Below are 23929 nucleotides of genomic sequence, written 5' to 3' on the forward strand. Positions count from 1 at the left end.
CTTTTTTATTCGTGAATTTGAGAGAATACAAGTCCAAAGGTAATTAAGCTGATAATTATGCTGATGTTAATTCTTATTATTTTAAGGGATCCCAAAAAGTAATCAAGTTTTCTCTGTTGTAATTATAATGCATATTGTAGGGACCCAAAAGTAAAGAAGCACAAAAAGATGCCCGAAATTGGTGAAACTTCAATATCAGTGATAAGCGACCCGCGGAGACAAGATAGAGTCGACGGCAGTCGTATTCGGTAAGTGATAATGTTCTATTATTTTTTTTTAATTGGTCTTTAAGGCAAAGGACAAATATCTTCTAAGATATTTGTTCTTATAACGTTCTACCTGCTGATCAGTATGAAGGCGGTGCTAAGCCGGCGATGTATTAATTCAAGCCATGTGAGAATATCTTATAGATTTAGATTTTGCAGACAGTGTTGTCTCATTTGGTCCTGTCAGAAATGGCTTAAATTAAGACAACACCGGCTAAGCACCGCCTTCATACTGATCAGCAGGTAGAACATATTATGATGTTATTTTTCACTTTTTAGTTTAGTGGGTACGGTTTTAGGTTTTGAAGTCGGTTATATTTTTTTTTTAAATTTTTATTATTTTTCCATTTTTAGTGTAAAATTTCATCTCAAATGAATACATCAGACCCCTAATGACAGTCACAACCCATCTAGGTACAAAATTCTCAGCAATACAAATTAATCAAGCCCAAGCACAAGGTAGCTACCGTAAACCGTTAAGGGGTTCCCTTAATTGACCTTGGTCTTCATCATCAGACTCCTAATAACAGACACAACTCATCTAGGTAAAAAGTTCTCAGCAATACGAATTAACCAAGGCCAAACACAAGGTTTATTTTTTTATTTATTTTTATTTAGTTTATTTATTTATTTATTTTTATTTAAACACAAGGTAACTGCTGTAAATCGCCGAGGAGTTCCCGCGTCTGTTCTGATCGATTTTAAACCTTCATGAAATTGTAGTGCTTAAAAGTATTAAATAGAAAAGTATACGAACACACCAGACACCCATATAATTTTCGAAAGTTCCCCTCAATTTCTCCAAGATTCCATCATCAGATCTTGACATGATGGCAATAGGACCAAATGGGGACTATACCGTTTCAAACAAAAGAAGAATTTTTGAAATCGGTCCAGGCGTCTTTGAGTAATCAGTACATACATAAAAAAAAATACCGACCGAATTGAGAACCTCCTCCTTTTTGAAGTCGGTTAAAAATGGCGTCTTATGTTTTTAAATATTTTAAAAACTGTTTTTAAAAAACTAAAGAAATAAGATGAAGTATTTTTTTATTGGTTATTGATTATTATATTATGAAAAAAGTTTGTATATGCAGATGTCAAGGAGACGCGTGACTTTTGTTTTTTTTTTGTGGTGTTTGCACCGGTTTTAGCACGCAGTTTGTAAAGACTCTCTGGTTGCTCTGTGGCTAAGATATAAAAAAATAACGTTCGTTTTTAGACGGATAATAAACGTTTTACATTACTTGTGCGTAATGAGATACATTACGATATTGAAATTGGTGAAATAAGAGACACTTTACGAGAAAATGTGTTATAAAAGGTGTAAACTAGTTAATTACAGCTAGTAAAGTGTTTATGTAATGGCGACCTCTAGCGGACAGCAAACAAACTCGAGTAAATGACTGGTAAACATCGTTATCTGTACTAATGAAGAGCTCTTCGACGAACGTGGAAAGTTACTTTGGGAAGCCATTAGCCATTACTTTGAGTATATTTCTATAACAAAAATATATTTTTCTATAACAAGATCCCCAAGACTATGATGGACCTGCCAGAGCTTTAAGCAATGTGTTATAAACATTTACTTAGTCGAGGTTACTACACCAGTTCCATAATGATAAAGATGCTTGGATGCCGTTGGATCAGCTTCCACCTTCACACAGGAAGTAAAACTATAAGAAATTGTAATGTTGTCATCAATTGTAAATTGTAATATTGTATGATTTTTTTTTAAAGAGTAACCGATCTATAGTATAAACTTATCATTGTATGGTCTTAGTACTTCCAAGGCCAATCGATTTTCTGAGGTAGAATTATTATAACTTAATATATTTGTTACAGAGCAATCATCCTCACCAACTCTGACGAAATCAAGGAGTTGGAGCTGTCAAAGTTCTTCAAAGACCAAGTCACGGTGGACAACGAAAAGAAGAAGTAAGTATAAAAAGCTCAGCATTTTTTGACGGCCTGAACGGTGAAGGAAAAACATCGTGAGGAAACCTGCATACCGCCAATCCGCATTGGGCCAGCGTGGTGGACTATTGGCCTAAACCCTCTCAGTCTAAGAGGAAACTCGTGCTCAATAGTAAGCTAAATATGGGTTATTGAAGATGATGATGATTTTTGAGGTTCTTTTAACAATACATACTTTGGTTTCAAATATAGCAGCGACGAAGAGTCCATACAGGCCGATTCCCGCCGGGTTACCTAATAAAAATCCATACATACATATTAATTATTGTAATAAATATAATATGGATGTATAATGAATGGATGTATAAGAAACCGGCGTTTGTATCAAGCGGTATCAATTTTCTTTTCGTACATTCATCAAAATTACATCCTTCGCCACTGCTATATAGACCTGCATTTCTAAACATATATCTGTTATTTTACTTATATGGAACATCATCATCATTAAGTATCAGCCGATGGACGTCCACTGCTGGACATAGGCCTCTTGCATGGACCTCCAGGCACAACTCCTCGGTCCACCTAGTGGGGGGTCGACCAACACTGCGCTTTCCGGTGCGGGGTCGCCATTCTAGCACCTTGGAACCACAACATCGACGATGCTGGCGGCTCGAGACCGTTGTGCTTGGAAGTCCATGCAAGAGGCCTATGTCCAGCAGTGGACGTCCATCTGCTGTTAATGACAATGAGACAGAGACGAATATCTTAGCATTCCATGGATTCACCGTGCGGGTGCCGGGTCCATCGCGTGGTAGAGAGAAAAACTCCTAACAGAGTCCCGGACTTGTGACTACAGGATGTAGGGTTAAGGAATTCCTTGACGATCGATCAACACTACCCGTTCTCTGCTCGTGTAGTTCTCCCTGCCGCTAAATTTGGTAAGATCCTATTAGATCAGCTTTGGATACTCGTTCTAATATGGAACTAGCTGCACTTCTAGAGAGGCCAAGGTCTTTAAGCAAGTTATAGATTTTGCTGGTAATACCTACTTCTACGGCGTACAGACTAACTACATAGCCATTTTTAGTTAGTTCATTAATAATGATTTTCAGATCGAAAAAGAAACAAAAATCGGAATCATCGGAGGAATCGCTTAATAATGTTCACCACACTACTGACGATTCGGGCATTTGACATCACCGGATACGTAGGGACAGCCCTAAACGCAGTCCCCGCAAGCACAGAGACAAACATGGCGACAGACAAAAAGAGAAGAAGAAGAAACGTCACGAATCGAGTGACAGTTCTGACAGTTCGAGTTGAACCTTTGCCTTTTATTTAAGAAGGTTAAAATAAGAAAAATAATTGTTGTCTATGGTCCCAATAAGGTCATACGGCGTAACCTTGTTGGGGAGTAATGTTTACGAAAAAGTTTTAATGTCGTTAAAAGATTTGGGAGTTTTGATGAAAATGTGACGTTTAAACGGATTTTTAATAATTGTTGTTGTATTTCAGATAAATAATTTAATTAATGATAAGCGTATTATAGAAATTTAAGTAGATTTCACTAATATATATAAGGTTCGGTATATTGATGGAACTCGGTAGAAAAATATGGTATTGAGTATATGGTATTAAAATTTAACGTATAAATAATATGTTTTAGACATGACGTATGTCTACATTTACTTTATAACCTTTTTATGTTGTTTTTAAAGTTTAAGTGTATGAGAAATTACAAATTTTTTAAATATTTACTGAATCAGATCGCATTTTTGTACATATCAATTATTATTCAAAAATGTAAAAAAAAGTTAAAAAAAAATGTGTAACCCGACTACGAAAAAGTCAGGGCTACATCCTACTTAAAAATCCTCCAGAAGTATGCTCTTTTATGGGTCAGTGACTCCAGGTTGATCTCCAGGTGATGGGGGTATGGTAGACCCCACACCTGTCTACGGTGGAATGTGCTAACCTATAGAAGGTGTCTTGACAGATTGGTAGGCAGTAGGTACTTATCAGAAGAGCTGATGGGGGTATGTAAAACCCCATGTTATCTGGGTTATAACATGGGGTTTTTCATACCCCTAAGTCTATTAATACCTTCTTCAATCGATTTGCTATTAATATGACCCCATCAATATCGGATGGTTAGTTTAGGCGGTACGGAGAAACATGCTTACATACTGCTAAAATCATAATTTTGGCTTCACCATAGTCGGGTAAAAATTTCTCAAGAATTACTCATCCGATTTCAATGTATTTTTCGTCTTAGATATAATTGAATTTTATAGAAAACATACCTAATTCAAAGGCGACGATTTTTTTATTTAAATAAATTATTTTTTGAACGATAGAATAAAAATATATCATAGCACGCACAAATAAGTAACTCAGTAGGTGCCTTAATAACTATATATTTGTTAGCGTTAATGTCTTAAGATGTATTTTATATTATTCTATTTAGAATTTCAATAAAATTGTTAAAAAACATTGCTGTGTTTCCTTTAATTATTTGTTTATAAAACTACTCGATTATAAAGAAAAAAATCACTGTATGTTGGGGCCTGTTGGGGCAAATGATCCTCGTAATGATTCATTAATGCAAAAAGAGGGGTTTCATAAGTTTGTCGTGTCTGTCTGACTGTCTGTCAGTATGTCTGTGGCACCATAGCTTACGAAGGGATGAAGCGATTTCAATGCGGCTTCAGGTTGATCTCAAGCTGGTGGGGGTATGGTAGACCCCCATAGTCGGTGTCATGCGCTTACCTATACAAGGTGTTAATTCTCTTACCTAACGGAAGCAAGTAGGGTATTCTTAGTTACCGGATTTTGGGATTATAATATTAAGTTCGCAAGTTTATAAATAAAAATCATTAATCATTTAAATAAAAACTTTAATTGACATGAATAAATTATTACAACACTATTAACACACTATGTACAGGCAAATCCGCACCATACTTATAATAGCAGTGTCTCCAGAATTATGCTTGTCAGGGGTTAGTGGAGCTAAGTACTGCGGCACCAGGTTCATGTCAAGCTTGTGGGGGTATGGTATACCCCCATAGTCTATGTGCCATACTTAGCAATGTTAATGTATAATAGCAGTGTCACTAGAAAAACGAAGTACTCCAGGTTGATCTCAAGCTTGTGGGGGTATGGTATACCCCCATAGTCTACGGTATCATGCGCTTACCTATATAAGGCGTCTAATCACTTACCTAACGGAAGCAAGTATAGTATTCGTGATTGCCGAATTTCGTGTTCGCAAGTTCATAAATAAAAATCATTAATCATTTAAATAAAAAATATTTAATTAACATGAATAAATTATTACAACACTATTAACACACTATTTACTAGATATACGCTGGTGGGGTATGGTAGACCCCCTAGTCTTCAGTGTAATGGGCTCACCTCTTAGACCATTAATAATGGTCTAAGGCTTACCTAGAAGGTGTCTATTCACTCTCGAATTAAAGATACGAAGGTAATAGGTACCTAACGGAAGCAAGTAGGGCATTCTTGATCTAGACAGTGCGAATCAGGAATGAAGAACGCCTTCGTTAGTTGACAAATAAAAAACATTAATCATTTATGTACAAAAAATTTTAATTATTGAGAATAAATTATTACAACACTATAAACACATTATGTACTAGATATACGCAATTCTTCAGGCAAATCCGCGCCATACTTATAATAGCAGTGTCTCCAGAAGTATGCTCTGTCAGGGGTCAGTGGGGCGACGTACTGCGGCTCCAGGTTAATCTCCAGGTGGTGGGGATATGGTAACCACTCGCCGTTACTGGGGTCAGGTGTTGGTGATCTGTGGAAAACAATGAATTTATATTTTATTAATTACTAGCGGACGTCCGCGTGGAATTCAGTTTCTCACAAATCCCGCGGGAACCATGGATTTTACCGGGATGAAGTAGCCTATGTGTTAATCCAGAGTGAAATCTATTTCCATTCCAAATTTCAGCCAAATCGCTTCAGTAGCCGCAACGTAAAAGAGGAACAAACAGACTAACACACTTACACACAAACTTTCGCCTTTATAATATTAGTGTGATTAGCGGACACATAAAATATAACCTATGAGACTCACAAATAACATGGCATTCTATTGTTAAAAGAATTATCAAAATCGGTTCAGTAGATCTAGAGATTACCCACTACAATACCACAAACTTTACCACTATATAATACTAGCTGACGCAGCGCGGTTTCACCCGCGTGGTTCCCGATACCGTAAAAATACGGGGATAATGTATAGCCTATAGCCTTCCTCGATATATGGGCTATCTAACACTGAAAGAATTTTTTGAATCGGACCAGTAGTTCCTGAGATTAGCGCGTTCAATCAAACCAACTCTTCTGATTTATAATATTAGTATAGACTAGCGATCCCGATCAAGCTTCGCTTCGACTTGTGGGCTTCTTCCATATCCCTGGCCTACACTACCCTCAATACCGTCTTTATCATAAGGGCACATAGGGGCTCGTGCCCAGGGGCCCCAAAGAACTGACAATATCCTTCAAAATATTGACTAAGGATATACCTAATAGAAGTTTTTGCTCAACAAAATCCCAAAAGAAACTGTTATCGTATTCGTAACCAAAAAACCAGCAGCATTCTAAGATTATTAATGACATATTACTGTATTTGATTGCCTATAATAAATGACCATAATAAGTAAAAAAAAATAGTGTAATTCGCTTCTTATTTCTTTCCAAAGGGCTAGGCTGGGGCCCTTGGGCCCTAAATTCTTGGGTGCTCAAGGGCCCCAGCCTAGCATAAGACGGCAATGACTACCCAACTCCTACCCCTACCCGTCGGACCGACTATCATTAACGGTGTTTGTGGATTAGATAACCGTTTAAAGTGCTAACTTCTACGGAATCCTACACTGCACGTAGCCCTATTCGCACTTGGCCGGCTTTTATTCTATTAAAGATGTGGCGTCCTATTACAGCATCAGACCTCCCTTTTTAGAGTTCCGTAATTTATAAAGAAAAGAATGGATCCCTTTAAAGAGACAGTAAGTTGAGCCATACTAGCCCAGTGGATATGACACCGCCTTCGATTCGAAGGGTTTAGGTTCGAATCCGGTCCGGAGCAAGCCTAGAACATTTCAGTTGTGTGCATTTTAAGACAATTAAATATCACGTGTCTCAAACGGTGAAGGAAAAACATCGTAAGGAAACCTGCATACCTGAGAATTACTCAATTCTTTGCGTGTGTGAAAGTCTGCCAATCCGCATTGGACCAGCGTGGTGAACTATTAGCCTAACCCTCTCTTTCTGAGAGGAGACTCGTTCACAACAGTGAGCCGAATATGGGTTGTTTATTATGATGATGTAAAAATAACTTACCCAAACTTAGCGAAGTTCGTCCACATCATAGTCATGAACGTGACAATTTTTGCGTCACTCTCATCCATGGGTAAAGGCATCCTTTCCAACTCGAAGATATAAAACAGTTCATCTCTATTAGCAGTAGCCTCCAAACTACAATTAGTTAACAATCTCCCAACATTTCTATTGCCAATATAACTGAAAATATACTCAAATAAAGGCTCATCAGTGCTATTTGTGTATAGTTCTGAAAATAGCGACAAAGGACCGACAAAAGAAAAATCTGTATTTAAATTTATAATCCCACCGACTAAAGATTCATCTGATGTCGTATTACTGAAGTAAGTCTCTTTGATTGTATTACGAAATTCGTCTTTCTCATCATCTGGTATGATGAAGCATCTCTGATCTAAAGCTGTTAAGTCTTCGTTTTTTATTCTATCCATTTGACTAGTTATTGTGTAATAATCTAGTGTACTTGTTAAACCTTCCACTGTGTTTATGCCAATTATAATTGGTACAGGGTTGAATGATTTATGCTTTTTACCAGCTAACAGAATATTGTATGGTGTATCAGTTAGAAATGCTTCTTCGTCTTCGAAAATATCTTCAACCGATGGCAGGAAATATGATTTAGCATTCATCTGTTTGCTGATAGCTTCTTCAACTTTATCTATCGCTGATGTTTTGTAGATTTCGAGTAATTTTTCCACTTTTTTTGTATTAAAACCTAATGATTTAGCTAATTGACTTGCTGTTGACAGTGGTTTTGGATCGAAAGAATGCGGTGTAAAAAGAGTTCCACTTTCAGATATTATATTATTGAATAATCCCTTGGTTGTATTCGTTAGGGTTAGGTAAATAGCTGCGACACCTCCGCTGCCTTGACCAAAAACTGTCACATTATCCGGATCACCATTAAAATTAGCGATATTATCCTTTATCCACCTCAAAGCTGCTCGTATATCCTTAAGGCCAGCGTTACCCGGTGCTTCAGATACCCCCAAATTTAGGAAACCATAGACATTTAATCTATAGTTAACTGTAATAACTATTACTCCGTGGCTAAGGAGGTATTCAGGTCCGTAGAAGGATGATGAGCTGGATCCTACCCCGAAGTCTCCGCCGTGGAGGAAGACCATGACAGGGAAGGTGGCGTTGAGGAAGGATGGGACGTATATGTTGAGGATAAGGCAGTCTTCGTTCTCGCTGGGTGCCGCTAAGGGGTCGTGGGTTGGGAATTGGGGGCACAGGATGTTACGGTTGTCAGCTTTGTAGACATCTGAGAATTTGGGTGGGGGTAATGGTGCCTGGAAAACAGAATAGATTACTTATTAGAGTTCCGTACTTCAAAAGGAAAGTAATTGAACCCTTATTAAGTGCAGTGGCGTGCTTAAGGTTTTTAACTAGGGCATGCACTATAAGTAAAAATTGGAAAATTCCTTGTCCAACTATGTACTCTGTGGTCCAACATAGGTTTGTATGGAGTCCTTAGGGTAGGCAGTATCTCTTGACAACAATTTCACCCAATGGTAAGTGATGATGCAGTCTAAGATGGAAGCGAGCTAACTTGTTAGGAAGATAAAAAGCCACACCCCTTTCTGTTTCTACACGACATCGTAGCGGAACGCTAAATCGCTTGGCGGGATGTCTTTGCCGGTAAGCTGGTAACTAGCCACGGCCGAAGCCTCTCAGATTGATTAATTGGGTGATTACTGATTAGTGAACGATACTGACGCCAAAAATGCAATCAGTAAAATTTTCGTCTGTCTGTCTGTATGTTTGTTATAAAAATTAAAATTACTCGACGTATTTTAACGAAACTTTGTACATTATTCTTCATACTCCTGGCCAGGTTATAGTATACTTTTCATCACGCTACGATCAATAGGAGCAGAGCCATGAAGGGAAATTTTGAAATAAACCGCAGACAAAACGAACCCTCTACGGAACCCTAAAAATTACGCACTTACCTTAAATTTAACCGGGACACCATATCTGACACCGAGATATTCGTAATAAATACCATTTTCAGATAAACTTCCTTCAATCTTTCCTTCCGTAGTGTGAATTATTTGGGTGTTTTCGAACGAAAAGACAACACCCAATATGGCGGCAAACACAACACTTAGACAATATGGACCCATTCCATTAATTTCTCTGTCTATGAGTTCTCCATACGAACAATACAAAAACTATAAATCATTATTTCTAAACGTCCTTTTATATTGGCAGGTACAACAAAATTAAATATGCAGTCCAAAATAATTTAAATATTTAATTTTAGCCCTTATTTTTGTTACAAAAGGGTTTAATTTAAATATTGTGAACAGCACGTGATAATTTGGTAATTTAAGAAATGGTACGTGTTTTAGTATCCGATAAAGATTGCTGAACTTGAAAATAAAGTAATATTATGTCATTATTAAGTAATAGATAATAATTAATTGTTATTCAATGAATAGTATTAGCACATCTTAGTTTGACCGCACATTATCTACTATATTGCTGCCTAGTTTGTTTTTAACCGACTTCCAAAAAGGAGGAGGTTCTACGTTCGACTTTTCACGTTTTCAAGTGGCGGTTGAAGACGCCCTGTCCACGGAACGACCCATCCGTGCCGGTGTGCCCCAGGGAAGCTGCTTGTCACCCGTCTGCTACAGCAGATACACGGACGACATCCCAGTTGCGAACGGCGCCATGCTCGCGCTGTACGCCGGCGACGCTGCAATTATCACCACATCGCTGTCGGGCCCACACGCGGCGGTTAAAATGCAGCGCGCATTGGACGCACTTCCCCATTGGCTGGAGACCTGGAGACTCAAGGTCAACGTGGCGAAGACTCAGGCGATCTACATTGGGCGGTCTAGAAACCCACCGCCCCCGGTGTCGCTAAAAGGAGAGACTGTCACGTGGTCCCCGACGGCTAAATACCTCGGGGTAACCATAGACAGGAGACTCTCCATGAGACCTCACGTGAAGAACGTGGTCGCGCAGACTCGCGCCGCACGGTCCCTTCTATATCCTGTGCTGGCGTCTCACCTGCCGCTCCGTGCGAAACTGGGCGTCTACAAGGCGTACATCCGCACGCGCCTCACTTACGCAGCCCCGGCGTGGTACGCTTTGGTCAGCGAGTCAGGCCGCAAAACGCTGCAGGCACAACAATCGCTGACTCTCCGCACAATCATCTCTGCCCCACGTTTCGTACGGAACGAGGTGATCTCCAGGGACCTACAAATGGAAAGCCTAGATGACCATGTTCGCCGCCTGAGTATCTCAATGTTCGCTCGCGGAGCGCGATCCCAGCACCTGCGAGGCATCGCGCCATACCATCGGCGACCGCCGGACTCACGAGGATTGCCACGAGACCTGATCTCCTGAACACACCGGACACGACCACTTCCTCACTGCTGGCTGATGGGCGCTAGTCGGAGTTTCTCCGACGAGCTCGACCTCGCTGAGCAGTGGGCGAAGAATCATCAGGATTTACTCCCCCCCGCCGCTGTTCCGCGGATCGCCCGCGACATCCGCGGGCTCGATCGCAACACGGCGTGGTATCACCGGATCTGACGAACCCGGATTAGACATTAGACTTAAGATCGATTTCCAGATGACAGACAATAATTTTACTCATCAATTTGGGTGCGATACTACTTACTAGTACTTAAGTATTTAGTCTGAGGGTCTGAGAAAAATTTTCAAATGAAGTATGTCTCTTGTTCTATAAGTACCTAGTTTGTGGATATAGTGTGCAACAAGCTTTAGTTCTGCTAAAATATATGAATCAACGTGACATGATGCAATAGAATAAACTTATCACATTTTCGAAACTACTTTTATCTTAGGAACTATTGCAGGTCGCGTGGATTGGTGGATACGAATAGTAAGGTCCAAGTAATTATATTAAAAAAAACGTTTAGTCAATTAATGGTCTGAAATCAATGATATTAGATGTTAATCTGTTAGATGTGTTACTAGGTCATAAAAAATGAGGCGCTCAAAAGAGGAAATTTCCACATCTCAATGTTAGTTGTGGTCAACAACGAACGTTATTTAAACAAATAATACCTAAATATCGTCTACAATGCTGAGTTGTGTGTTCAGGAAGTGTAAAAATTGTTTATACATAAATAAATAATGGAATAAAAGACAAAATTGTGAGCGCTCAGTTTTGTAGCCTATTACTCAAATCACTTTTTGCAGTGATTTTGTATGGACGTAACCGATCTACAGTACAATTATCATTGTCTGAAATATAAAAACGTTTGGGTTGGGAATGTTTGGTTTGGGAAACATGCTACCTCCCAAAGCTATTGCGGTCCAAACTCCATGATTGCCTCCCGTAGGAGCAAACTAACAAAATTTAAGCTTACACAACAGACAGAGACCTAGCCATCACAGGTACTTAGGCAGTTAAATTATTTAACTACAGCAGCTATTCAAAGTTACCCTCAATAAAAGTGAAAGCTAAATCGATCGATTTCCGAACTACATTTGCCAAACATTGTATTTTGAATTTGACGTTTACGAAATTGACTTTGACATTAGCTGATGATACATCAAACATCAAGCTGAAAGCGAAAAACGTTTACAAAAATATTATTAAACCACACCAATTAGTCAAAATAAACAGGTCAATTACTCAATTACCAACAAAACCAAGAAACGAGTGCATCTGTCGATTGAAAATATCAATAACAATTGAATTCAAAACCAATTAGTTGCTTACGTGTTTCTTTTGTATCTAAGAAAATGCTATAACACTTCTACAGTTATAAACGGCTTAGTGATGAATAAAAAACCAACTAGAACTGGTCCGAGGATCCGTATAACACGACCAGCGAACAGGAAGAAGGAGGAACTGCCGAGGCAAGAAGACAAAAGCCTCATCTATACTTGCCAGTACTGTCGAGTGAAATTCACGCATAACAGTCAATTCTTCCGCCACATGACATCCAACCACCAGAACCAGCAGAGAGAAGCGACTTTCGAGTGTAACGAGTGTCAAATCATCTTCAACAAGAAGTCCAATTTGGATTTGCACTGTCAAACTCACCACCAAAAACAGAGTAAGTCGAAATGCGAATCGTGCGCAATTACATTCAAATCGCGGTACTGTTTACGCCGCCACATGAAATTGAAGCAACTGCTAGCCGAAAACTCGTGTTTGAAATGCCAAAAGAAATTCACAAATAAAGATAGCTTGCTTAAACATATGAACAATAAGCACACATTCAAAAATGTGACATTTGAATGTATTCACTGCTCGCTGAAGTTCAAAGCCAAGCAGTCTCTGTTGATGCATCTCAATCGGATACACAAGCAACGGTTATGATTACTTGGTTAAGTTTTAGTTTAGATTTTAGTATTTAAGACTTGTGTATGCTTTTAATCCGTTGTCTATGACTTGGGCATAAAGCATCAATGTTGAGATGAGTTTCTGTTATTATCATCACCTCTGTCCACTACAGGATGTAAGCCAACATTATGATCCTGAGCCGCCTGCATCCTGCTAATCCCTGCGCTTTATAGTGCAAGATCTCCATTCCAGCACCTTGGGACCTTAACATTAATCGGCTCTTTGAACTGTATGCCCCGACCATTGCCACTTCTGCTTTTTCACTATATTGTGATAAGGGAGTCATCTTATTTTGTTATTAAAATTTCTATTAAGTAATAGAACTCTGAGCTGCAGTAGCCCAGTGGATATGACCTCTGCCTCAGATTCCGGAGGGTGTGGGTTCGAATCCGGTTGGGGCATGCACCTCCAACTTTTCAGTTGTGTGCATTGTAAGAAATTAAATATCACGTGTCTCAAATGGTGAAGGAAAAACATTGTGAGAAAATCTGCATACCAGAGAATTTTCTTAATTCTCTGCGTGTGTGAAGTCTGCCAATCCGCATTGGGCCAGTGTGATGGACTATTGTCCTAACCCCTGTCATTCTGAGAGGAGACTCGAGCTCAGCAGTAAACCGAATATGGGTTGATAATGATGATGATGAATAGAACGCAACAATTATTCTTTATATGCCCAAGTCATGACAAGTTTTTGTAAGATTTTTGTCATAAATGTACTTATTTTGTAACATTTTTAATAGTTATTTATTCAAAATTTAGACAGACAATGGAATACTCAAAATAATATGTGAAATATTGTAAGTACTAACTGGCAGCTTCGAACAAGATTACAGTAAAAGCTCCTTATTTGCAGTTTCCCTATTTATGTTATCACTGTTAAAAGGACATGTCCCAACTTTCCATGGACACTGGGCCTTTATTTAGAGTCTCAAGTAAGCAGAACAAATTATTTTTAACTTCATCATGTTAGCCGATTGACGTCCACTGCAGGATGTAGTCCCTTTTGTAGTCACTTCCAAAAAATTGCAATACTGAGCCGTTCAGCAAATACCTGCAACTTGCTTGATGTTGTCAGTCCATCTGATGGAGGATCTACTAACACTGCGCTTTCTGGTGCGGGGACGCCATTCCATCACCTTGGGATCCCAACGGCTCTTTAAACTATGTGACCCTCCCATTGTCACTTCAGTTTCACTTCAGACACATTGAGCTATGTTGGTGACTTTACTTCGGCGGATCTCCTCATTTCTGATTCGATACTCCAAGCATAGGCCCAAAGTCAGTATTTTTATTTAAAGGAGCATAAAATATAGGACTTATTTTAGGATTTTCATCCGCCTTCTAACAAGCCAGCCCTTACCATCAGGTGAGATTGTAGTCATGGGCTAACTTGTAAAGAATTAAAAAAAAACCAATTAACCATTCTATGTATTCATTACATTTTCACACTCATACGGGCAAATGAGAAGCTTTTTTACTAATTAATTTTGTTAAGTAGTTTAGTATATTATAAGTTGTGATTATTTTACCACTTTCATAAAATATAAATACTTGGATACCTACCTAAAGTTTGTTTCATGTGGATTTACTTGAAAACCACGTTATTTGTGTTTTTTTTTTTAATTAACAGAGTGCCTAGTGGGAGTTTTTAATGTTTTCATACTGTGACGATCGCGTAAAAGTAAACGCGGATTTATATGGAATTAAAAGAGTTGTGCAGTAGTGGCACTAGATGGCGTTGTTTCAATTCCTTGGAAATTCGCGTTTACGTTAACGCGATCGTCACAGTATCAAACTGCCATTAGGCACACAGTAGTTTTCATTAACTGAGTAGTTTTTCGTCAAATAAAATACCGCACCCAAATAAAATAAGCCGTGATAGCCCAGTGGATATGACCTCTGCCTCCGATTCCGGAGGGTGTGGGTTCGCCGGTCCAGGGCATGCACCTCCAACTTTTCAGTTGTGTGCATTTTAAGAAATTAAATATCACGTGTCTCAATCGGTGAAGGAAAACATCGTGAGGAAACCTGCATACTAGAGAATTATCTTAATTCTCTGCGTGTGTGAAGTCTGCCAATCCGCATTGGGCCAGCGTGGTGGCCAGCTATTGGCCTTACCCCTCTCATTCTGAGAGGGGTAAGGCCAACTCACTGGCTCACTGCTGAGACTCGAGCTCAGCAGTGAGCCGTATTTGGGTTGATGACGACCCAAATATGTTTATCAGTTTTGGAGTTGTAATGTCATGGACGGACTCAAATGTACATGGATATAGACATTTCGAAAGGTGATTTAGCTTCAGAAGTTGTATTAAGGTTGTACAAGGCGTTTGTACAAGGCGTTTGTGACCACAGATTAAAGAATAATAGACACATAGAGCGCATGGAACACGACGGTGTCGAAACCGTTCCAAATACAAAATTCAAAAACGAATACTTAGTCGAGTCAGTAGGTACAACACGTACGTACTTATTTAAGAAAATGGCGTCCTATGTTTTAAAAATATTTTAAAAACTTCACAAACAGTAAAGAAAAATGAGATTTTTTATTGGTAAGTAATTATTGATTATTATATCAATTTTCGTAGCTGTTGTAAGTGTTAAAATTTGAAATACAAATTATGATAAAAGTTTGTATATGCGGATGCCAATGAGACGCGTGATGATTGTTTTTTTATGGGTTTCACTGACTTCACCACGCTGCTTGTAAACACAAATTTTGGATCATTCTTTAGTCTGTGGTTGTGAGTTACAAATGAAGTTTCTTTATTAATAAAATAGTAAAAGGTTACAAATAGTGTATTGAAATTCTTTTAGTTTACATTTTACACCTAAATGTGTTTTAATATTAAGTCTTAATTTAAAAGTTACGTAAACAATATGATATTTATAAAGCCTACAAATAAACTAACTAACTGATAATCTTGTGTTTCATTATAGTTTTAACCATTTGACTCCTAAATGGACGACCGGTCGCCCATCGTATCCGTTACGTGACATGTAAAGAATTATAAAGTAAACTAAGGGCAATAGGCGAGCACAGTATCATGCTCCGCGCGATAGAGGAATATAAAGATTTTTTAAATGGCTCACAACGGTAGATTAAAACCGCATTTCCTGACTGTCGACTTCTTCAACGCAGACGGGCTCACCGATAAAATACTCGCGGGCAGCGAATGGGATAAAAATTGTTACTAATCTTACTAACTTTTCTAGATTGTTTTTCAATTCTATGGTGTAAACCGAAATAAAAAGTTATTTATTTATTATTCTCTCAGTAGAATGATTGATCCCTGGGGACTTAGCCATGTCGATTCTTTTTCTACAAACGCTAACGCTTCGAAAACTAACAAAATGTGTGGCTATGACAGATCTGAGTGCCTAGTTTTCAATGGATCCATACTGTGACGATCGCGTAAACGTAAACGCGAATTTCTAAGGAATTGAAACAGTGCCATCTAGTGGCACTACTGAACAACTGTTTCAATTCATTAGAAACTCTCGTTTACGTTACGCGATCGTCACATTATGAAACTCCCGCTAAGCACTCTGAGGGCCTAGTGGCAGTTTGATATTGTTACTATCGCGTTAACGTGAACGCGAATTTCTAAGGAATTGTAACAGTGCCATCTAGTGGCACTACTGCACAATTGTTTCAATTCCTTACAAATTCGCGTTTACGTTTACGCGATCGTCACAATATGAAAACATTGAAAACTCCCACTCTCTCTACAGAACACATAAGGCGCGCGCGCGCCTAAGTTTTGTTTTATGTAAATTTGGTAGGTTTCGACTAAACTAAACCCCCCCAACCTTATCTATTCACAAAAAGTCCCGCATTCAATTTTCAGAAAGTTGGCTGCCTTATTTATGTACGCTTGTCGGTGTATGAAAATAGCTTAGTCCTTTTCATGAAACAAGTCCCCCAGACGCGGCGCGAATGTCTAATAGCGCTCATTGTCATTTGGTAATGGCGGTCTTATTGTCATTTGTGTCAGGCGCTGTCAATTTTAGTTCAGGTTTCAGCCGCGGGACTTCTTTCATGAAAAGGACATTAGCTCTTACGCTCCTAAGTCACAGAAGTGGCTTACGTTTGGAGTGAAAAATTGTTAGGTGTTGCAGTTTTTTAGTCCAAGTAAAGAAACAAAGTAATAGCATATTCTTCTAAAAGGTTTATTTACAGATAACATTTAAATACTTAGTAATTATTCTAAATTACAAAAAACGTTCAAGTTTATTTTACTGTGCCTATTCTTAACTTTAATGTATTTAGTAACAATATATCAACGCTAACATATAAATGCTAACACTTGTTAGCAAGTGACTCAAAATATACAAAAAAAAAATAAGAAAAAAATCTATTCTGTACATGAAATATTTTTCCAAAATAACTATCAAGGTGGTATTAGCGATACTGATGCTAGAAATGCAATCAGTAAATTTTTCGTCTGTCTGTCTGTATGTTTGTTATAGAAACAAAAACTACTTGACAGATTATAATGAAACTTGGTACAATTATTCCTCATACTCCTGGGCAGGTTGTAGTATACAAAATAAAACCCTTACATTTCTGTTATCAAGCCACGAGCGCAGTTAATTTTTTACTTTATTTTGAACAAAATATATTTCTAAATAATCACTTATGTTTCCTGAGGATTCCAGTAAGCCAAAGTAATAAAAATTGTCTTTAAAATCAGTTGGTTTTTTCCCCACCTCTGAAAGCAACAAACGTATATAACCTGTATATTCTTTCTATCATCTAATCTATTAAATCTAATTGATTCTCATGACACTTTAGTAACTGCATATTTAGCATCCCGTGCTTCCCAACTATTAGAGATGGGTGATCAACACCAATCAACATATGTGGAGCTAACAAATGAGATAGTCTCGTGAAGATTTATACAAGTTTCAGAGGCCTGCGTCTACAAACATTGTAAACAAAATTTCTATATTGTGTTTTGACTCTCCGCAGCGACATGTCAGGGGTCAGACCCACCCTAGCCCACCACCCTAATAATCCTAGATACGCCAATGCCAATCAGTACAACCAGAAATACAGCTTCTTTCATTGCATTGGAACAAATTGGCACTGGGACAACTCTTATGCCATTGGATGAAATATTGTCTATATTTCTCTTCATTGGTCGCATGTTTGTCTCAGTCAGGATAGGTTTCCAACCTCTTCATATGCTATGGAGGTTAAATAGCTCTTTCATTGAGATACATCTGCCAGTACTTCTGAGAAGCCCTTCAATCCACCATTAGGTATAGCCATCCTATGTTTCTCTCGTATATGTCGCAGCGCATGGTCTTTTCTCTTAAACTTCTGAGCACATAAGGGACATGCAGTATGTTGAAGTAGGTGTACTGTTTTAACATGCCGCAGCATATGGTCCCGGCGTTTGAAAACCTTACTGCAGTATGTGCATACATGACATTCGGGCCAAATATGGCTCGATTCGTGCACAACTAACTCGTGCAGAGTTTTATATGTCTGATGACAGTCGCGGCAGTTGAAATTGGATTCGTTTGGATGTTTTTTTATATGCCTCAATAATGCGTCGTGGTTTTTACAGTCTTCATTGCAAACTGGACATATGTTGTATTTGGTGTTGGTGTGAACACTCATAATGTGACGTTTCAAATGGTCGTTTCTCACGAACGATGCAGTGCAGTAAGTGCAAGTGTATTTCCTTATACACTTGGTTTTTGTATGTTTCTCGTATTCTTCAGCGTTTAGAAAGTTTAGCTCGCAGTTGCCACAGTAAACTACATCGGGTAAAGTGGGGTGGGTTTGTGGTGTATTTGCAGGTTTTACCTTGTTGTGTCGATTTTTTTTTGCTGTAGAGTGCCCATTCACGGTTATAGGACACTGTTGTCCGTATAACGGTGTTATGTACTGGTTATCCACCATTTCGGGCAATTGATGAGATTTTTTTATAGTAATTTCAGGATAGGTTAAGTTTTTCTTAGCTTCACGACTTTAATTTCTTCTCTAGCCATTCATATAAGTACAAAATTATTGCTTTTCTTTAATTCGTCCTCAACTGGGACGTTCACAAATCAAAAACTTATTGTTTTGATGTTAATAAGATCGATGTTAATTATCACGTTGTGTTGACGTTGGTGGCATTAAATTTATCACTGGAGATTTACATAACAATAAAACTTAGTCACTGTTCATCGCGTGTTATTAGATATTCCTGATTTAATATTTTTCCAAATAATTTATTTGTAAAATTTTAATTCAGCAGATTAAAGTCACAGACGACAAATGACAATGAGTTGAGAAGGTAAAGTGTCAACTGTCAATGTCAACTTCAGTCACCCTTACTTTTTAAAGTCCTCTTATGACTTTATGGCTCTACGTTCCTCTCCTCTGTGTTTATCGTAGACAGAGAAAGGGTACGACACAAGAGCTTTCACCCTAATTTTACGTGCACAAGACAGTAGAAAATAAATTGAGGGCGATGTAGTCAGTTATTGTCGTTTTTATGGTAACCCTGTGTCATCCACTTAGGACCGCAACTATCTTGATAATTAATGACTTTCCATACAAACTTTCAAACCCCCTTTTATTTTTATTTTAGGGTCAAAAAGTATCCTTTATTTTGCTCCAAGGGGCCATTTACCATTATACCAAAATTAATATTGATGATTTGACCCACTTTCTTCGATTATGATGAAATTTTGCACACGCTCTGAGTTCTGATGACAATACATGACTAGCTAAGAAACATCATTACAAATCGAATATGGCGGTCTCCTTAAGATGGCGGACTGGTTCTCTGAAATTCACCCCCATGATATGGATATCAAATGTAAGGGTTTGCTGTCAGAAGTACGAAAAAACGCCGAAACGAAACGAAAAATCTGGAATAGTTACGCGACATAAATATAATATAATTTTTAGTGCGTGCTAAAAGCGTGATTTAAGTTTTTTTAACTATTTAAAGTTATTAGTCATTCAAGGACGTTTTCAACTATCGTTTTCGGTGTTGTGATCTCTCATAGACAAAACTAGCGGACGCCCGCGACTTCGTCCGCGTGAAACTCGAAGTAAACTTTCAACTACCTCTATCCTACCCCTACCCTATCCCTACCCTACCCCTACCCTAGCCCTATCATACCCTTACCCTACCCCTACCCCTACCCTACGTTGAAATTTTTCCTGAATTATCTTTGCTATAAACCTCACCGAGCCCGAGACCTTTTCAAAGAATGCAAAACCGTGGAAATCGGTTCGTGCGTTCTGGAGTTATAGCGTCAAGAAGGATAACCCGACTTTTTTTTTTAATAAAAAAGTATCCTATGTCCTTCTCCGGGCTCTAAACTACCTCCCTGCCAATTTTCAGCTAAATCGGTTCTGCCGTTCTTGAGTTATAAGTGGAATAACTTACACGACTTTCTTTTATATATATAGATGTACAAATTCTTTCTTGCTCAGTACAGTACTATAGAGTTTGGCTAGTGAAAGTAGACTCGAAATCGCCCGCCTTTAAAAAATCATTAACACAAATTATAAAAACATATGTTTTCATAATTTTTTAATTATTTTTTTGTTTGTGAATACATTACTACCAATATTTTAAGTAATAAACTCAGTTATTCGAATATTTGCACTATAATTTCAAAAATGTTTTTTTTTAATTTGGCGGGCGAATTCAGACTCTCCTTTCAAGAGCTCTACGAAACGTCACTGCGTCTTTTTTTTTTTTTATTCTTTACAAGTTAGCCCTTGACTACAATCTCACCTGATGGTAAGTGATGATGCAGTCTTAAGATGGAAGCGGGCTAACTTGTTAGGAGGAGGATGAAAATCCACACCCCTTTCGGTTTCTACACGGCATCGTACCGGAACGCTAAATCGCTTGGCGGTAGGTCTTTGCCGGTTTTTTCTTTGTCTGTTTCTCACTTCACTAATCTATATGTCTTAACATCCGTTCGCCTCGCCCGATCACACTTTTCGTAACGTTCCCGTTACTTTACGTTATTTACCAGCTTACTTCCCAAGTCAAGTGTGTGTAAAGATATTTTACTTAAAAAATTCTACCCGTTTCACTGCACATTTGAAAATAATTTTTATGGGGTGAAAATAAAACAAGCATATCAAAGATTTAATATTGGACTAATATTTCGTAAAATACCATATTATAATAATAAAATTCATATAAAAATCCAAGTATTTCAGTTTTAAACAATACCTACTGCAACTATAGATGGGCGCCATTTAAACGTAAAACGCATATTGTGGGACGGGTAACTAAACACCGAATCCATAAAAAAAATATTGTAGATAGAGTTTTCACATATATGAGCAAAAATTGTTTATTCAAATAAATGTTTTCTACAAAAAAAAAAAAAGGTTTATTCCACGTGGTCCCTGCCCTGTAGTCCCTGCTGCAATTTAACTAACAAAAAATATGCGTCGAAGAGAGAACCTTCCTTTTATGAAGTCGGTTAAAAATAATTAGATATTGGTATTATTAAGTTCTGTATAATCTCACCAAGAAAAGGTGCATTTTCATAAATTCACGATAATATGTCTCGAAGGGCCCACGTAGAATAAACCATTTTTTTAAACATTTCCAATAGATGGCGTTGGTTCTTCAGGTTTTTTTTTATATTACGTATTAACTTTACATCTAACCTGTACTTAGAGTATAGATGTAAAGATAATACTTAATAATAAGGTAAATAAAACTTAGGTACGTAGATAAAAAATATGTAGATAATTAAATAATCTCGCGGTTCAATCCGCCTTACAATATGCGTTTTAACTCCATCCATATAAAATCGAACCCATCTCTATCAATGACACTAAAATACTATCATAATATCAAACAACAAAAAATAAAATAAAAACACTCTTAAGAAAAAAAAACAAACTACAGTATCTACTGCAATCATTTACCGCCATCGCAGATCATATAACCGATTCTATGATAGTTGCACCGATTTATTAGTAAGCATAAATCACTATGATACTTATAAGGAATTTAAAAATGGCTAAAACAGGTTGTTTGTTTATTAAAAAAAATATAAAAATAAAAACCAATAAAAAAATAGGTGGACTGAACATATTTTGTAATATTACTAAAAGTTCATTACAATCACTTTAAATGTCTCGTTGGAATTTTTACGTTGAATTAACAAATAAAAACCAACGTTATTATGGGTACATACATTTTTATGTGTACGAAGGTACCTATCAGATACACCCTTAGACAGTCGTTTTGTGTGTCTGTCCATAAAAATATCTATATAGCCATTGAGGTCGACTCTTACAGTGCTTCTGTACTATCTTAGACTCTTGACACTGTTGCAGCTCCCATCATAAAGTCTAAAGCCAATAAAATCAGGAATCGCCAAAAAAAAGGCATCAATATTAGTTACTGGAAAATCGGCTCAGCTATCATACTTATCAAGAATATATAATTTGCGATGTATCCACATAATTAATATAAATATATAAAAAGGTATTGCATTCTCGTATCTTATAGATTTATGTTTATTACCATCAAATCATACAATCCAATTCTAATTAAGTAAAGCTCTGATCTCAAAAAATTCAAATCTACTCGTTTTATTTATTTGTAAATTATTGACAGAAACAGGTATGTATTGATTTGGTGAATTTTTACAAGTTTTTACTATATTATACTGTTTGTATACATAAATAATAATTATATTACTTACTTTTAACGGCCAATGTGCAAGTTACTGGCGATAAGCTTAAATATCCTAGAATGCAGTGTTTAAAAATTACTTTAAAACTATGGAAATACTGAAAAATATAAAAAAAATCTAATAAAATTCAACGCACACCATTTACGTAGCAGGACAATTCAACAATAAATTAAATAGTTTATTGATATGAATTAAAAAAATACTTTTGTTAATTAATATTAATTGTAAACTCTAATAATAGTGATAATTCGATTGTAATTATTTCCAGAATTAATGTGATAGCTATTAAGGTTTTAAGGCCAAACTATGAATGGACCAAAGGAGCGGGGAGTGACGACAGAGGCGAGATAGGAGGGAGGAGGAGGGGATAATCGGACTCGGATGCAATCTTTATGTCTCCGAAATAATGTGCGAATGTCCCTAAGCGCAGCTCATACAGAATGCGAGATGCCCTGCCGCACCCCTGCGCAACCGGGAATACCTAAAGTCATGTATTGCGCAGCTTTTCGCACGATGTTCGAAAACGTCATAAAGATTGCATCCGACTATACAGGCGACAATGAATGGATGAATAATACCCCTGTCACCCGCTCCTCTGTCGCTCCCCTCTGTCGCCACACCCCGCACCCTTGTACCACGCGAATGACGGCTCAGAGAGTCTAGTGGCAGTTTGAAACTGTGACGACCGCGTTAACGTTAACGCGAATTTCCAAGGAATTGAAACAGCGCATAACAACTGCACAACTGTTTCAATTTCATATCAATTCGCATTTACGATAACGCGATATTAACAGTATCAATCAGAATACATTGAAAACTCCCACTAGTCACACAGTTATGCCTTTTGGTTTATGATTCCAGAAGCTTTATACTTGTTAAAACATTTCAAATAACAACTTATTTTAAAATAGAGGTTTTGTTTATGGAAATCAAAAACCATTTATTCACTGCAATAAGAATTTATTATTGTATAGCCCTTTGCTACATCATTGCCGACACTAGTCATACACGGCATCGATGTGCTCGCGACGGTGTCTGACACAAGAATGAGCTCAAGCCCGGCTAATTAGCCAAGTTTTTAAGTGCGTACAAATTTTATGCTAAGCAGACTAAATAAACGAACGCTGTATAAGACGTAAATCTGTTTCTCCATGCACATGTGTTCAGTAAAATGGAATTTTAGCTAATTATTCTATGACAAGTTAGCCCTTGAGTCGGATCTCATCTGATGTCAAATGACGATGCAGTCTAAAGTCAGACCCAGACGTATGTAACGTGTAATTTAGTGTCAACAGTGTGGAAGGCACACGAACTTAAAGTGAATTGTCTACGC

At 37.7% G+C, this 23929-nt stretch overlaps 3 protein-coding genes across 3 annotated transcripts; 1 reads left to right on the top strand and 2 right to left on the bottom strand.

Moving 5' to 3' along the window:
* Positions 1-5819: 5819 nt before the first annotated feature.
* On the bottom strand, positions 5820-9863 carry LOC112054169 (juvenile hormone esterase-like). The gene is made up of 3 exons (XM_024093856.2): positions 9521-9863; positions 7566-8857; positions 5820-6015 (listed from the first exon to the last, which is right to left on the bottom strand). Exons 1-3 carry the CDS (start codon positions 9692-9694, stop codon positions 5838-5840), a joined length of 1644 nt encoding a protein of 547 aa, XP_023949624.2. The 5' UTR covers positions 9695-9863; the 3' UTR covers positions 5820-5837.
* A 2220-nt stretch (positions 9864-12083) lies between these two features.
* On the top strand, positions 12084-15825 carry LOC112053770 (zinc finger protein 701-like). The gene has a single exon (XM_024093328.2). The coding sequence runs from the start codon at positions 12337-12339 to the stop codon at positions 12880-12882; it is 546 nt and encodes a 181-aa protein (XP_023949096.2). The 5' UTR covers positions 12084-12336; the 3' UTR covers positions 12883-15825.
* A 2293-nt stretch (positions 15826-18118) lies between these two features.
* LOC112054153 (oocyte zinc finger protein XlCOF15-like) lies at positions 18119-18820 on the bottom strand. Its single transcript, XM_024093833.2, has one exon. It carries the CDS (start codon positions 18818-18820, stop codon positions 18119-18121), a length of 702 nt encoding a protein of 233 aa, XP_023949601.2.
* Between the last annotated feature and the right edge of the window lie 5109 nt (positions 18821-23929).

The sequence above is a fragment of the Bicyclus anynana genome, chromosome 27, assembly GCF_947172395.1.
Source record: "Bicyclus anynana chromosome 27, ilBicAnyn1.1, whole genome shotgun sequence".
In the NCBI taxonomy this organism is placed as follows: domain Eukaryota; kingdom Metazoa; phylum Arthropoda; class Insecta; order Lepidoptera; family Nymphalidae; genus Bicyclus; species Bicyclus anynana.

Excerpts from the sequence above, each read along its gene's own strand:
- LOC112054169 (XM_024093856.2), bottom strand. The coding sequence starts at position 9,694 with ATGGGTCCATATTGTCTAAGTGTTGTGTTTGCCGCCATATTGGGTGTT. Across the intron at positions 8,858-9,520 it reads GTGTCCCGGTTAAATTTAAG|GCACCATTACCCCCACCCAA; the intron begins GTAAGTGCGTAA and ends TCTGTTTTCCAG. Across the intron at positions 6,016-7,565 it reads ACGAACTTCGCTAAGTTTGG|ATCACCAACACCTGACCCCA; the intron begins GTAAGTTATTTT and ends TGTTTTCCACAG.
- LOC112053770 (XM_024093328.2), top strand. The coding sequence starts at position 12,337 with ATGAATAAAAAACCAACTAGAACTGGTCCGAGGATCCGTATAACACGA.
- LOC112054153 (XM_024093833.2), bottom strand. The coding sequence starts at position 18,820 with ATGGTGGATAACCAGTACATAACACCGTTATACGGACAACAGTGTCCT.